Here is a 17857-nt window from a genome sequence, read left to right as displayed (position 1 = left end):
TATTCTTAATTCTAATGAATTGAAAACTTAGCACTCTAACAGCTCATAATGTAAATTAAACCAATTTTATTATTCTTTTAGGGAGAATGCTCTATTAGCATCGACAATTATATACGTATATGCTTCCATGAAAGCGTGTCATAATCGTAAAAATTATTTCATCGTAATTATTAAGATGGATTTTTAACTGCATAGGACATTTACCATAACATTAATAAGATAAACATTGCGCTTATTTCTAGATTACAGCACAATGCAAGGCACTTTATTACATGGCTGTAAAAGAGCCATAATATGATTACTTAATGCGTTTCATCGACTAAATACAGCTTCTGATCATCCTTAATCATGTCGACATAAATAATTTTACCAGCATCTTCTGATATAATACAAGAGTCGTTAGAAATTCCTGTCTGTTCTGCAGCTGTTTTGATTAGTTCTTCAATGGTGTGTGGAACCCATAATACTATTCCATTTCTTCTTTGTTCTTTCGGATCCCATGGGTGGAAGGGGAACACTGTGCACTTCTTTGGATGTACTTTATCTGAAAAAATGGTAGCTGAATTTAATGATATTTGAGTTTTTGCTTGAGGATGAAGGAATTAATTAATCTCTTAATCCCGTGAGTTTAGCTCAGTTGGCAGGGACATTGCATTATATATGCAGGGGGGCGGGGTTCGAACCCCGGTCATCCCACTTATTATCCACCTTAAGGGTGAAATTTCTAGCCACTAGACTACTTGACAAAAAAAATAAAATAATCAATCTCTCTAAATTGTTAAATAGCACATTCTACTTCACTTCTTTCCTACTACCACTTAGAATAAAAGAAGAGCAACACAATGTATCAATACCTGTAATTTCTTGGGGGAAAGGAAATTCTGTCAATTGAGCAGATTTTGCATCTTCCAGCAGCTTTATCAGATTCTTATTTCCACTCATCCGAGCTTCATCAAGCGGTGTATTTCCCCATCTGTTTTGTAGTGAAATGAAAAAGAACAAGTTTTAGTACTTGGTGTAAGTAACAATGAAAAGGAATGAAATAACAACCCTTAGCCTATAGTATATTCTAAGTAAATAGGTCAACCAAGTGTTTTGAAATTAGGGGAAATATGGAGAAGGGAAAGAGAAGCATTCATATTTGGCTGATAGTTGACTATTTTAGGGGGAGCACTAGTAATGTCTATAAGCGAACATAGAACTCACAACACGGTATTGCTAATAACATGTTGAAGTTCTGTAATGGAATTGCATGTCCAGAATATGATAGTAATGCAAATTTTGCAAACTACAATATTATGGTTTATGGGCATGAATTCTAGAAAACAGCAGCAGCATTGGTCGTCAGGATTATAGTTGTTCCAGACTGGTTCCGTGGCCCACCTGGGCCATCCCTAGTTCCGGCTCTGGTTCCAGTAGACACACGTGCACACAAATGTGTACATGTAGTTGTGGTCAGTGCCATCATCAAATTAAATAGCCTACACTCTACTGAACTAGTCCAGCCTTAAATAAGCACATCTCTTTTTTATTTTTCAAGGGAAAACAAGTATGAAAAGGTTCCCTACTTGAAATACTAGTCATGTTAGTCTGAACATGTAAAATAAGAATCAATGAACGGTACCTGTCTTTGGTAAAAACACTAGCTCCGGCTTCTAATAACAACTTTGCCATGAAGATTAAACCTTCAGATGCAGCAACATGTAGAGGGGTTCGATAGTCATAATCTTTCAAGTTAGGATCCATGCCATTAGATAAAAGCCTTTTAAGATAATCCGAATCTCCTCTTGCAACTGATGTGCATAAAAAACTACCACCATCATCTATCTTCAAAGAGGCGCCTTCTTCAACAAGTAAAGCAGCAATCCGATCGTGTCCACTCTTAACTGCTTCAAGTAGCGGTGTGTTCCCAAAGTTATCTGTGAAATTACCACATTAGTGATGTTTACATTACCTAAATTCTAAGTTTGATCCTCGAGGAATAGCTATAAGTTACTCAATTACCTTTGATGTTGATGTCTACACCTTCTTGAATAAGGAAAAGCGTGATATCTTCGTATCCTCTGCATGCCGCCAGATGCTATTAGAAAAGTTAAAAAGGTTATCAGGCAAGCATTTTTATAACAGCATTTTTATCATAGATGAAAATGAATAAATTGATTGATAACAAGACATCATAGTAAGAAGTTTCGAGTTCCGTACCAAAGGTGATCTCCCATCATAATCTGTCTTCTTGGGATCAGCTCCAGCTCGAATCAAACTTTTTAGCTGATACATATCACCATCAAAAGCTGTTCTGTTGACCTTCAAAGCAAGTTCAGATTCTAGCTTTCCAATATGAAATGTGATGTCTGACTCCAATTGCTTACCTTTAATAGACTCTTTTCCCTATAAAAATATGAGATATTTAGCTTTCTCATGATCAGAAAATAATAAAATTGTATAATCATAAAATGAGTAACTTGGTACATCCATGCCATGTTCAACTCGAGAGTAGCATAATGCATTTTTAACTCATGCCAGATACTCTATTAAAGGAAGATGATGTCAAAACTAATACTATATGACATGATTACCTCTATAAGGTTGTCTAATACTTTCTTCCCATCATAAAAGTATATTTCAAGGATATTTGAAAATGATTGTTTATCGAGCCGCAGGACCCTACACAGTTCACAAACGCGGACAGTATATGGCTGCGGAATGTTGCAAAGAATAGATATTTCTCCAAATGAACTGTGTTTCTCTAAAAGTGAAACAGTTTCTTCGGACCCATCTTCAGCTATGCCTACTTCCTCCTGCATTGAAACAGTTTTGGGCATTCAATAAAAACATAAATTGAAATCCGTCTTCTGTCGAAAGTTTTCAATGAATTAATCCTAAAATTCATAATAAATTTGTTTCCTCTTTGATGACCATCTGAAGATATTATGAAGGACACTCATAAGATTCTCAGATCCTTTATTCTCATAAATACTCTTATAAGGTAATACAGTATAAAGTAAGAAACTTCAGCATTACGCAGCATGTCTCAGCATTACTTAGAAGCTGTGACTAAAAATATCTGAAACCTGGAAGATGAGAAAAGAGAAATTGAGAAATTGGAGAAGTGGTTGTGGAACTTGAAATATAAAATCTTACCAGCATACCATCACAGACAAAATATAGTTGATCTACAGCGTATCCTTGTTGCATTATAACTTCCCCTGGAAGAAAAAACTCCTCATGGAGCCTATTAACCTGAAATAAAGGAACATAAATTATTATCACTTCACAATGGCATTACACATGCAGGAAATGATAACTGTAAGTTTAGAAACTCTTATTAAACAAATTTAGCTCTAATCTTATTCAATCTGCAGAAGAAGCCCGTACTAGCATTTTTTTTATCAGTACAAAATTCAACCATGAAAGTAAAAGAGGCAATATCAATACAAAGTTTCTACATATATATAAAATATTATATATGTATATACACACATATATTTTATAATCAAAGTGTAAAAAAAATAAAATTTATATATCATATATGGATGCATGCGCTCATGCATAATTATATTGAGAAGGTGGGGGGGAGAGGAGAAAGATGAGTGAAAACCTAGTTAGTTTTTGTGAAAGGAGGGTGAAAAGGAGTGTTATTTAGATAGTTTGTCTTTGGACAAAAGTCTGCCCTATTCCTATAAATAACCATTTTCAAGTCCTTCAAGGATAAAAGTAGTGTCGAACATGTAAGTTGCGTAGAAGACAATAAATGCAATGGACAAGAGCACATAAAACACTGATAGCCATTTCCGGTTTACCAAAAGATCAGGGGCATGAAAATATACTTGTTCCCTTGTTAAAGCCTTAATAACAAAAAATATATTGTAAAAAAGAACTAGAAAGTGGTATCCCCCTCAGTTTTAGTTGTAACTTGTAAATTGTAGATCAAAACCAGAAAGCAAAAGAGAACTTTCAGATTTATTCACCAAATATACAGATAATACTAATGTAATTTCATATTGATATGTGCTAGGCAATGGGGAAAATATTACTTACAATCTGATTGATAAATTCTGAAGAGCATCCTCTAAAAAGAGAAACTTTCTCAATGTATGGCAAATACAACGATTGAGATATCTGCAAAAGGTTATTAGTCTGTTACAGAAAAACCTACAAACCAGATGCTTTTATGGAAAGTGTCAAATAGAAGATGGCCTACAACTCCGGTATTAAAATTTTCGGAAAAGGGTGAAGTCAAAGGAAATAAACAGAAAATGAACTCGTCACAAATTTCACAGCCATAATCTATAGAGATAAAATGTAGGAAAATTCCACGAGTAAAACCAACAAAACTTGATTCCAGTAAACAATTGAGAACAAATATCAACAAGCATTGGAAGCAGGTGGCAAAACAAGATATTGTAGAAAATGAAACAAATAGGAACAATGACAACGATGATTTCCGTAACTAACCATAAAAGATGTTCAAAATCCCCGTTATTTCTCTTATTACCTGAGATCGAATAGAAATGGGAATGTCCTTAAGGACGGAAGCATCAGTGTAGCTGCTCTCAAATTGCAGGCGCACATGGCCCTTTATTTGTTCACGGATATCCCTACCAAGTTTATTTCTATTCATATATTTCATCAGATCTGTCATCCTGTCCCTAAACTTTTCAGTCTTTGATCCCTTGACTATCAAGGCTGTCATGTTACCGATCAAGTAAGCACCAAGAACCATATCAAATGAAACATAAATCATTATGAATATCATCTCCCTCAAATTTACTGCATGTATATCTCCATAGCCTGTGAAAGAAAAGAAAGTTGCAAACATTATTCATTCAGAATAACTTTCCAAAAACAGAAACCGGAAACAATGAAATATGATTGATGAATAGCCAGAAACAGAAACCCGTAGAAAAGGTTCCAAATCTCTGATAACCGTCAGTTCATTTATTGAACGTAAAAAAACTTCAGCAGATGCAAACAAGGTAACAGCTGTGTCAGATATGAACTAAGGTTCACATTTCAATTTGTGTTGATATGGCTCACCAGGCCAGTAATTTCGTAACAACCGCTGCTTTTGAGGTTTGGTCTGTGACATAACAGTGGCTGAGTTTCTGCTGCTGCTTTAGTTTTTAAAGTACTGAAACCTGAGAGACTAATGACCAACAACAACAATCAAAACTTATTCTACCAAGTGGAGTTGGTTACAGGGATTAAATCATCCAACTTGGCCTAGAGTCTAACAATCATATGTTCACTAAATCCATGTAATTTAGATTAAAATGTTTTTAAATGGGTTCTCCTACAATTTTCTTGAGACTAACTCTCATCCTTTATTTGGAATTTCTTTCATCTTTGTCCAATCAAAAAGAGTAAAGCAAGAATTGTTGCTCCAGAACTTAAAGATATGTCTTAGTTCTACAGCTGGCTACCAATTACTAACACATCTCTCCGCTTTTATCTAGGCTCACGACCGGCTATTCAAATAGTGAAAGCAGACAAAATGAAAATCATTATGCGTTGTGAATTAAATTTTAAAGAAACCTACCAACAGTAGCCATTGTAACAATAGCAAAATACATTGACGTTGTGTAGCGCTTCCAAAGATCAATTTCTCTGAAGCTTGAATAACTATAGTCACCCAGTTTCAAACTTCCTATCCATGTGTAACCCTCTTGAGATTCCGGAAGTGTAGTAGCCAAATAGTAGAAAATGCAGGCTGCTGTGTGGGTGCAGTAGAGTTCAACAACTAAAAGTTTCACAATCCGAGCAATAATGTAATTGACACGTATGTCTTTCTCCAAATTTCTGAAAAATTGTACGACTCTCTGCGCCCTATATAATCTGATCCACAATAGAAACCTCACTTCCTCTCTCCGTCCACAAGCCTGTTCGTAAAAGGTTATCTTAATGGTTAGAGCAAGATCCTTGAACTGAAAAAATTCAATAATAAAGAACTTGCTACAAAACCAGAAGTCATAAATAAGAAAAGCCATTAACATGTTAGTATAACAAGTGACATTTTTCGTCTGCACAGGCCATGTCTCAAAACCATTGCCACCATTAATCTTAACTTGTGTTTAGCTAAATAAGTTGCATAGAAAAGTCACGAGTATAAATTCTGTCTTTTAAGTTTGTGCAGTACAAATATTAAAATGATTCAATCAAACCAAATCCCAATAAAACCTCCATGACTCCATTGAAGGTTAAAGAAAAATTGAAATGAGGTTAAAGATTCGTCTAGTACTATCAGTTAAAATTTTATTGCAAACTGAAAAATATGCTAAACTCCTCGACCACTATGAAACGTGAACAAGCATTGTATAAAACTTCGTTTTAGAATCATAATAAATTATAGAGGCCAAAACAATTCATCAGGTAAACAAAGTAATTACTCATGAAATTTAGGTTTAACCGCAAGAGGCATGACCTTGTAGATGAGGTCCCAGGGCATACATCCAAGAAGATCAACCACAAAGTTTGATTTTAGATACCTGCAGAAAATAAACAAGGAAGCCATAAATTAATTAAAAATAATCCAATATGCTGACCAGTGTGACCACTGTCCCATTTCAATATCATGACAACGAAATGCCAGGGGTTGCATTAACAATCTGTAATACTACTTGAGAATTTAAAGTTGGGCCTAATTCAACCCTACATATCATCTTGTAAGTTGAGAGATATCTCCCACTTATAAACACTATTTCAGACTATATCTCATCCAATGTAAGACTACTAACACAATTATACAATAATAATCATTAAGATCATATGGAAATAAGAAGAACAATATGAGGTTTGAAATTTACCGCAAAGCAATAGGAGTACGCTTGTAGACCATGCGATAGGTCTGACTGTCTCTATAAGCAACAAAGAACTGCAAAACAATGTCCACAAGAAAAGCTATCTGTCCTATGATGTCCAGTATAAATAGATTCTCGGGCAGACCACGAAAAAATCCAAACTCCATTGGGGTGAAGAAAGATGAATATACTGCCCATAATAATATGAATTTGATCCATGCTCGATACCACCTGCAATGCTCATTAATATCAGCATCAAACAATTTAGTATTCCATTATTTGAGGCAAAGCATTTATTGATACTTGACGCTAAATTAAGCTTAAGCGAGAGAGTAGTAAACAGTAATATCAACATGAATTTGAGAGTGTTGTTTGAAAGTATATGAAGCAAGGCCCTCATTCCCTCAACATCATAGTTCTAAATTGATGTCTGCAATCGCAATTATGTTATCATAATATAATAAAGGTTTTAGATATCTTCACAACCGTGGCCGCAATAATTGCAATTTAAAGCAATGCTGCGCAATTTCAGATTACCATATGGGCTGAAGCAGAACTAACTAGTAAGCTATTTGTTCTATAGATACATTTCTATTTTCTTTAGCAAAGCAAACAAGGTCTAGAAATTGAACATTTTTTTCTTTAAACCATATATCCTCCGCACGCAACTGCGCACAACTGCAAAAACTAATTACTCGAGCCTTGGAAACCTAAATGGACGGCAAACTCTCCCTAAGAATTTTAGATCGAACTCATAACCTTAGTTAAGTTAAAAGAGACACGCATCATCTCATCTAAGCATTCTTAGGTAATGAACGTTAATCTTTATTTACTCACGGTAGCGTAGGATTGACCCATTACCCATGTTCAACACTACTCTTGCAATCTGTCCATTTGTTTTCCCGATCGGTGGTACTTAATCAACGGAACTAGTAAGCTATGTTGTTCGACTTAGGATCTTCTCTGTTTGTTTTCTCCATTACTATTGTGTGGAAGAGTTTTAATATATATATTAAATACTCCGTCCGTCCCAAAATATAAGAGCTACTCTCCATTACCATTTATTTATCTTACTTTGACCATATTTTTTTAATAATATGTAAATATAAATATTAGCATATAAGATCTTGTTTGATTTGTTTTGATGAGTATTTTCATAATATCAAGTTTTTATAATTTTTACTAATAGATAATTAAAGATATTAGTGATCAAAATTGTGTGTTGGCATATCTGCATTAGTCAAACTAGCTCTTATATTTTGGGACGGAGGGAATAATTAGACCCATCAAATGTCACATCATTGCATTTATATTTCCAAAACTTTAATAATGAAAAAAATGGAGAAAGCAAAAATATTCCGACCTGGATGTTCTGCTGCAGGACTGCACTGCAGTTCCTGCTGCGGCATTCTGGCCATTGATTTAATCTATCATATGCATATAGAAAACGTCTGCCGCATGTAATAACTGTTACGTTGACGAACCATGTAATAATAAGAGAATTTACGCCTATTATTATGCAGGTTTCCATTATACATTTATACCCACTTTATTATTATGTTTATGATATACATTCATGTGCGGCTTTCTTTATTTTATGTGTTCCTGCAAAGTCTTCCCTACAATAATAAAGCTTTTGTGCCTCATATAGATTCTTGTAAACATATAGATTATCGATATTAAACCAATTGCATTAAATCAAATTGGGATAAGAAATACAAAATAATTATCTTTGTATGTAACATAAAAACGAAACCTCCTAATCTAAGTTTAAATTTTATGCAAAGATTAAAATGGACTAAAAGTATATTTACGAGTATAGATAACTAATCTATTGATACTCATATGATATTATATGAACATCTTTTATATTATAAGCTTGTATACACAAGCAAACTCTAAACCCTAATTTGTTTTCCCTGTTTTCCCTCCATTTTATCTTGCAATTTTTACTAAAAAATAATACAATTTTGTCTTGACTAGGATTCGAACCCGCAACCCTTCAGTGCAAGGCAATATTTCCAACCAATATGACATGTATACCAATCGTGATTAAAATTATGTGCAATAATTGATAAGCACCATCAATTTTAAAAGTATATCATATCAAAATTATTGTTGACTATATTATTCATCACGAAATATTTTTATGTCTTTCCTGATCAATATTTTTTTTCTACCGGATCATAAATTTAGAGAATAATTATCATGTGAGATTTGGAAAGTTATTATCACGTGTAATTTGGAAATTTATTATCAAACTCAATTCTGCTAAATCAATTTTTTTTTTTGCAATACAACCAAACACAACCATAGTCATGTCACTAATCACATTCATTATTTTGATTTTAACATTGCAGATTTAATATTAACAGATGATCAATTGATACAATATGCACTAGCAGACCAATTGTGATTTAAATTATGTCCACAAAGTGTTAAGCTCCATCAAATTTCATAGGAAAGATTTCATACGACAATTAAGCACCATCAATTTTCATTGCACAATTTAAACAATTAAAAACAAATAATCTCTTACTCCCTCCGTCCCAAATTATAAGGGAAAATAAAAAAATCACACTTATTAAGAAAAAGTAAAACATGATAATTTGAAATATGTTTTTGTGGGTTTTTCTTGGAATAAGTTGCATATGAATATGTAAAACCAATTTTTATTGGTTGTTGTTTATTGAGAAAAGGGGAGAGAGAGAAAATTAAATGCAATTTGCATTTAATTTTATGAGAATAAGGGAAAAACATTCTTGAAAATAATTTTTTCCCTTATAATTTGGGACAAAAAAAATGGGCTTTTTTCCCTTATAATTTGGGACGGAGGGAGTATATTATAAGCTTGCTAACATAAGCTAACCCTAAACCAAATTTTCGCTCTCTCATTTTCTCTTTCTTTTTATTGCAGCTTTATATTAAAAAAAATACAGATTTGTCATCGAATCTGCATCCCTTACTTACAATAAAACCTTTCAACCGCTAAAACATGTGCTTCAATTATGAAAGAATTTAGGAATCCAAATATGTTAACCCTATTTTCAATAAATTTGAACGGCGGAATTAATCACAATTTTTATTTATTTATGAATGTCTACTTAAGTTTATGTTCTTGATTATGTCTTTAATTTTTTTTTAACCTTTAATTATCATCAATTTTTTAACCTTTAGTTATCAGCAATTTTTTTTAATAAGTAAACAAAACGATGGGGTTCCAGAATTATTTAAAAAATATATAAAATATAAAATAAGCACATAAACAAATATAGAATAATTAGTCCATGAAATTCCCTATACTACTCTTATTGAAAACGCTCTTAAAATTTTTATATTTTATTTTTTATTGTTACATATTACACCTAATTAGACCCATGTACCGCATGGGGCAAAGTTCTAGTTAACAATATATAACTATTAGTTTAGGGCCTAAAAATTAATCTATTAATATACATCTGATATTTTATAGGTATAAATAATATATAAGTAATATTATAGGACCTCAAAATTTTGAGCTGAGACCCTCAAAATTTTGAGGCCCGATGCCATCGCACACCTTGCACATGTGTGCAAGCCGCCACTGAGTCTAGAGACATTGGTATTTGAGACACAAAAGCTTTATTATTGTAGGGAAGGCTTTGCAGGAACACATAAAACAAAGAAAGTGGCGCACGAATGTATATCATAATCATAATAATAAAGTGGGTTTAAATGTATAATGAAAACCTGCATAATAATAGGCGTAAATTCTCTTATTATTACATGGTTCGTCAGCATAACAATTATTACATGCGGCAGACGTTTTCTATATGCATGATATATTAAATCAATGGCCAGGATGTCGCAGCAGGAACTGCAGCAGGCAGTCCCACAGCAGAGGATCCAAGTCGAAAATATTCACTTATTTTATGCTGATAATATGTGGATAACGAGTTGGGATCCTCTCCATTTCCAATTATTTCAATTTCTTCCATTACTATAAATGCAAGTATGACATTAAATACGGTGAAATTACTTTTATGCACTCATGGTAATGGAAGAAATGAAAATAATTGAAAATTGAGAAAACCCATAACATTTATATTAATTATTTTTTAATCATATATCCTTATTACAATGAGAATCAACCAATGATTATAATTTGATGTAAAAAAAATATTCATTTATAATTTCTATTTAATTTGTATGAAATGACCTGTTGTGATAACTTTTTCTTATGAGAAAAATTTAAAGTTAAGAGATGGTAATTCAAGGTAAGAAATTCTTTTCAAAGATATTAGCAGAACTAAACAATCTCTTAAATTCAAGACTTATTTTTTTTTACCACCGGATGATAGCTTTTGCAAAGTAAAACTAATATCTTGAAATTGAGAGATTTATTTAAGAGGTTAAACTTTATTAACATATTTTATGTGCCCCGACTAGATATGAATCTATGAACACATATTTAAAGATGAGTATGTAATTCCTGTAAAAATAAATAAAATTGAGTAGGAAACATTTCATTTTCAACAGTGTTTCTATAACAAAGTTCTAAATTATTTAGACACACATAATTGGAAAAAACGAATTAAGTACTTTAATTTTGTGTCTCAATAATTTAGATTCGTGGTGAGTGGTGACCACATAAAAGTTATCCTTTCTTTTTGACAAATAATCATGTTGATCGGAACAAAACTGAGAGATCATATTTTATGCGGCATAGTAAAAAATGTTGATTAGGACAAAACTGAGAGATCTTCTTATGTGCATAATTAATTAAAAATTTGTATTGTTTCAAAAAAAAAAATTAAAAATTTGTAAGTGTCAAATCATGTTTGGAGATGACATGTCTGACTATAATTAGGGACAACTTTTTTTCACTCCGATTTTTATAGAGAAGGGAGTCCAAATAATCTAAAATTTTATTATAAAATAAATAAAATTTGATTAAAAATTAATTTTATTTTTCTCATAAATCACACTTATAAAATATCATAAATATGGATTATTAACTATGAGTTTAATTTAATGAGTCCAGATTCTATCCTATTGCAATAATTATAAGAATATTTTATATGTTCAGATAAAACTTGAAACTTTACTTGCCTTTAAATCCCACTGAATTAATAGAATATTTTTCTATTGAAATCGGAGGGAATTAGATTCAGCTTGTAAATAGTTCACTTGGACCCTCTCGATTAGATGGTTGTGACTACACACAACTCTGGTCTAAGTTGGAGGGATGGAAAAAATTTACCTATAAATTCTTAGTTTCAATCGGTAACGGCCTAAATTTCGATCGTTGCTCCAAAACAATAAAGTTACCACTAACGTTTATGCAAATAGAGAAAACATTAAAAAAAAAAAAACAAGAAAAAAGAGTTTGCATGCTAGAAAGCGAACTAAGTTTGTAGTTTGCTATCATAAAACGAACTCGGTTTGCAATTTGCTATTTAGAAAGCGAACTCTTTTTTTCATGATTCTCTTCCCCCACCCCTCTTCGAATTTCCATTTTTATCTTAAATAAAAATTTCGAAACGTGTTTCCCGAATTTTTTTCCCTTAAATAAATACTTCGGAGTGTGTTTTTCGAATTTTTCCGAATTTGAATTAGGAAAAGTTCGGAAAACGTGTTCCGAAATTTTTATTCAAGGGCAAAAATAGAAACTTAGGGGGAAAGAGAGTCATAGGGGGAGAGAATTTTTCCATGCTTAAAATCTCTAACAATCCAGCATCACTGAAAAAAAAAAAAAAAAAAATGCAAAGAAGAAGAAGAACAGAAGACAGGTACATTACAGTGGCATAATAATGGAATGGAAGGTGAAAAGCATCTTCTTGGATTGGAGCATTGCGGTGGTTGGTCGCTGGAAGTGAAGGCCGTGTGAGGAAGAGCTCTGGCGCAGTGGTTTAGTTAGTGGAGAAATCTTCTTCTCTCTAATTATACCATTGTCTTCTTTTAATTTTTTTTTGTTATGAGTTGGATGGTTTTATGGTTTTTGTTTGATAAATTAAGATAGTCTTGTTATGGAAATTAATTTGAAAAGGAAAAAAGAGGTAGGTAATGAGGAAGATGAATGTATTGTGGGAAGGGTTGTGAAGATTTGGGACTGTTGTTGGTTGCTGACTCTCTGCATTTTCTCTTCTTTTTGTATCCTCTCTGTTTTACGGTTCTCCCTTTTAAGCCTATTTGTTACTCATATTTTTTTGCATAAGTTACTCCTATTTTATACTCACAGATTAGGTTAAAGTCTTTGTAAGAGGAGGAAGAAAGCAAAATTGCTGATGTACATTCCAGAGGAGAGCACTTCCGATATTGATTTCTAAACAAAGGTATTTTGTGGATACTAATTAGTTATTTTATTATTTCGTCGGGTAGTCTAATTGATAGAAATTTCACTTATAAGGTAGCTAAGGTGTTTGGAATTCGAACCTCGGCACCTACATATAAAATACGATGTCCCTACCAATTGAGCTAAGCTCACGGGATATTTGGTCCACAACTTTACCTACGTATTTGATCAAAAACTTTACCTACGTATTAATATTTTATTTATATTTAACTTTATTGGATAACAAATACTTGCATGACTCCAATATTGCATAACAAAAACTTTATTTTATTTGTTAATGAATGCAATGTTTACGGCATCGCCAAGTGGCATGCTACACTAGTCATATTCTCAAAATAACCCATATTGCATCATGACTCCAAGCTAGCGGACACACTCAAAAAATCAGGCGTAGAGATGCTCTAAAATTGCTGCAGATGAAACAATGTCGTGTTGCAGTGTTACGGCAACCGTGCTATTCGAAACTGAAACACAAATATGGGAAAAGGATAAAAACAAGTGAAAAGGAGAATTTGGGATACTGTTCTAAATGTCAAATTACCCATTGGGGATTTGGGTTGGGTAGAAGCTGCATTTTTTGTCACTTTTTAATTTCTTTAGTATGGACCAATTCATGTATTCGTTTATTTAAGACCAATTTTTTTTTACCGGTAGATTGAACCATCTAACAAAACTTATCATGGTCAGCCAACACCAAATAAAAATTCCCTACTTAAGTAGCCAATGAGTAAAGAAGGACGCACGAGAAATTCATAGACGCCAAAAAGAAACTTTCGAAGAGAGAAGCGGTGAATGTAAGAGAATGGTTGGGAAAGAAAGAAGACAAATTAAAAGAGAGTGTTGATGGATTTTATTTGGTGTTGATGGAGTATGATAAAGTTTGGTGGAATGACCTAATGTAATGGTAAAAAAGGAGGTCCATAATGGACAATACCTTGAGGAAAAGGATCTCCCGTAAAGTTTTTATCTAGTGCAATCCTGACCACTCATTTTTTTCTTTGTTTGATGATAATTATATCAAAAATGAATTTTAAAGGGTGATATGGTCACCGCAGGAAATCTAGTGAAAATCCCACCGGAGACAACATGCTCCCAATACCTTGACGAGTCCAAATTAGAAGAATTCATATTTGGTGGAATGACCTAATTTTAGATAACTTGTATTGACATTAAAAAAATGTCAATATGTTTTAGTGAGAAAAAGATTTTAAGACATCACCCTCACACCCGCCAACATATCCGATCTCATGAATAATCTTAAAATTTCAGTACAATTAAAATTATTCAGTCAATTTTTTTAACTTGACGGGTCCAAATTAGAAGAATTAAGTTTTGTGGAACGGCCTAATTTTAGATAACTTGTATTAGGATAAAAAAAATAAAATAATCAAGTTTTACATTCTTTTACCCCACCCCCACCCCAATATATCCGATCTCAAGAATAATCTTAAAATTAGTATACAATTAAAATTATTCGCTAAATTTTTTTTTTGTTCTTTTAACAAATTAAATACACTTTAAATTGTTTTTGGGAGCTTTTTTTTTTTACTAAATAAAAGGTATTCATTCATTCAAATTGATAAGAATACATCGATGCAATACAAAAGTATGAGTTTGAACCCCGAATATTTCACTAACCTTTTTTTTTTTTTTTGAAATTGAATATTCCACTAACCTAACAGTTAAATTTCTAACCACTAAACTACTTAAAAAAAAATATTTTAAAATATATATTCATACACTCAATAGTATACAATATTCTTATAAAAAAACGTAGTATTACAATATTGAGATATGTAATGTGAAATTGTGTGCGAAAATATATAAATTGTATGAATAGTAATTATTTTTTATAATAGTATGAATATTTCATAATTTAGTTTGTATCGACATTGTATGATATGGTTAATGTTACACTGGACCAGTTTCACAAGTGATCCACCATGGACCAATGTTTAAAATTATTAGAAATCCTAACGACTGTCGATAATACTTTTGAAAAAATCACTACTCTTCTAATTTTTAGAGCTAAAAAAATGAAATTATTAACATCAATCTAGTACGAGTTACATCTTTATTTTATGTAGTTTCAATCAAATCGGTGTCAATTAAGTTATTGTTTCAATCATGAAAATGAAAATAACCATTAAATTATACTTTCAAACAACATATATTATCAATAAAATTTAAAATATATATCGGTATTATATATCTAAATTAAAAATTCTTTATTTATTTATTTTTAAGGTGAATTCTTTGTTATACATATTATGTGGATATGTATCAGTACATTTGTTGAGTTAGATGATTCTCATTGATTTACAACTATTTATTGATTTTTTATATTAAAATTATGGCTTAGGCTTAATTAGTCTATTGGTCCCTTAAAGACAATTTAGGTTTTACAATGGTCCCTTAAAGAAAAAAAGGTTCGGATTGATCCCTTAAAGAAAAAAAGGTCCGGATTGGTCCCTTAAAGACATATATGTTTGCCATATTGATCATTTTTGTTAAATTTTAACTTCAAATATAACAAAAAATTCTACCGGTTAAAATTTTAAAAATTAATAAGGTTTTTGGTGGACCACTTACACTTAATGACATCCACAATTCAGTCAACTAAAACTAACGTTTTTTTATAAAAAAATTGATGGAAAGGATCAATTGAGAAACATATGTGTCTTTAAGGGACCAATCTAGACCTTTTTTTCTTTAAGGGACCATTGCAAAACCTAAAATATCTTTAAGGGACCAAAAGACTAATTAAGCCTAAAATTATTAATGGATCAATTACAAATTATCTATCTAAACCGTGTATCAATACATATCCACGCGTACCGAAAATAATAGGAATATTTTAAGCTTTTCGATAAATATATTTGAGTTTAATTGATATGCACCGACGGTGTTAAATAGTTTTACACAATCGTCCAATAAACAACAATTGTTTTGCCATGTCATATCAAGAAAGTGGGGTGAAGTGGGGTGATGTGGCGGAAAACAGGGTTGATATTGAGTGAAAGTGTAAAATTATTTTACACCGTCAGTGCATATCAATTAAATCCAATATATTTTGTGCCATGTGATGATGTGATCGTAATTAATTACTTTGACCTGTGATTATAAATACAGTATTAATTTATAATTAAAAATTATAAGATCGTTACGAAGATACGCATATGACTAGGATTCATCGGAACAAAAGAATAATTGTGGATGAGTAGGATAGGAGCGATGGAGAATGGAGTATAACGCATCGCAAAACAAGCGACTACATCACATGAATTGCGCAGACAAGTTAAAGCATATGCCACGTATCCAACTTGTGACTCATTCGTTCAAAAACTTGCCGCCATTTTCATCCACAAAAAACTATACCCAATCGAAACAGACCCACCATTATCTCGCCTAATTAAGATGTAATCTCTCTTCTCAATTATTAAAAAAAAAATCACAGATTAATTGAATAACTATATATATCAGATCTATAATACTCCACATAAATTAATTATTCAATAGATATTTATTTTTTTTTTACAAAATTATTTAATAGTAACTATGAACTAGTTTTTTTTATTAACTCTATGATTCTTAGGATAAGGGACACCGATAATTCACATTTCGGTCACAGGATGAATATAATGAAATCAAGGAAAAACTTAGGTTGTGAGAGTAACTAAACTAATTAACTAACACTATTTTTTTTTATTTGGTTAAATAGCCAAGTGACTTAATAAAGGTGGTTTAAAGATGAACAAAGGGAGTGTTTCGAGTTCGAATCCAACTCCTACATATATAGTGTAATGTCGCTGCAAACCATGCGAGCTAGAATTAACTAACACTATTTCAATTTTCAACTTTATCTCACTCAATGATTAGCAGTAGTTACTACTAGTAATTTTAGTTAATTCCAAATTAATTAATCAAATGGAAATGGAAAATTGTAAACAAAAAAATCCAAACGGAAAATAAATTAAAAAACAGAGAGATGAAGTTAAATAAAGTAATAATAACAACAACTAACCTGTTATCAGGATTAATGATAACGGATTCTTGAAAAGGAGCTCCGCGACTGAACTTTCTCCAACCGATCCTTAACCCTAACTCCGTCTCTATCAAATTGAACATGCTTCCTCTTGATGATTTCAATCGATCTTTAAGATCCTGAACTTCGTACTCATTTTCATCTGCAGAAGATGAAGCTGTAGATAAAGACCTCGAAAGCGTCCTTTGATTGCTATTACTCCTGATTTTCTGTTCTTCCTCTTCCTCCATCTCCTTCTTCCCGATCATTGATTTCAACCGAAGTAAAATTGATCAGAGAGATGGTTAATTAATCAGTTTGATTTCTGATGAATTTGTAAATCTGGATCGGTTTATGATAGCAATTAATTAAAATTATAATGTGTTTAATGAAGAGGTTATTATAGCGTTGAGAGGAATTAATGACGATTAGATAAGAGCCACGAGAATTGGAAATGAAAAGAGCATGTGATTGAAGAGAAAGATGTGGAAATGAAAAGGAATCACGAGAAAATTTTGAAGGTAGGGTTCTTGATGTGTGTGGAAATTGTGTTGATGGGTTTATGATGTGATTGTGAAAATGACAGAAGGAACAGTTCGAGAGAGATGGCGATTTTGTGGGAGAGAAAACAAAAGAAACAGAACTGCAGTTGGAATTCGATCTCTGCTGGCAAATACCAGGGTAGGATATCTTTTTATACCT

The 17857-nt window shown here is 32.1% G+C and overlaps 1 protein-coding gene across 1 annotated transcript; it reads right to left on the bottom strand.

The window, feature by feature from the left end:
• Nucleotides 1-180: 180 nt before the first annotated feature.
• LOC123920727 (potassium channel SKOR) lies at nt 181-17857 on the bottom strand. The gene is made up of 13 exons (XM_045973032.1): nt 17156-17857; nt 6804-7028; nt 6422-6485; nt 5540-5879; nt 4496-4791; nt 4039-4119; nt 3142-3240; nt 2577-2798; nt 2203-2388; nt 2005-2080; nt 1625-1919; nt 855-973; nt 181-544 (listed from the first exon to the last, which is right to left on the bottom strand). The coding sequence occupies exons 1-13, from the start codon at nt 17422-17424 to the stop codon at nt 303-305; spliced, it is 2514 nt and encodes an 837-aa protein (XP_045828988.1). The 5' UTR covers nt 17425-17857; the 3' UTR covers nt 181-302.

The sequence above is a fragment of the Trifolium pratense genome, linkage group LG4 (assembly GCF_020283565.1).
Source record: "Trifolium pratense cultivar HEN17-A07 linkage group LG4, ARS_RC_1.1, whole genome shotgun sequence".
Taxonomy (NCBI): domain Eukaryota; kingdom Viridiplantae; phylum Streptophyta; class Magnoliopsida; order Fabales; family Fabaceae; genus Trifolium; species Trifolium pratense.
Note: the sequence above shows the minus strand (reverse complement) of the source record. Positions and strands in the feature narration are given on the sequence as shown.

Coding starts and splice junctions, on each gene's coding strand:
- LOC123920727 (XM_045973032.1), bottom strand. CDS start 17,424: ATGATCGGGAAGAAGGAGATGGAGGAAGAGGAAGAACAGAAAATCAGG. Junction 6,486..6,803: donor CGTACTCCTATTGCTTTGCG/GTAAATTTCAAA, acceptor TATTTTCTGCAG/GTATCTAAAATCAAACTTTG. Junction 5,880..6,421: donor CCTGGGACCTCATCTACAAG/GTCATGCCTCTT, acceptor TTTTACGAACAG/GCTTGTGGACGGAGAGAGGA.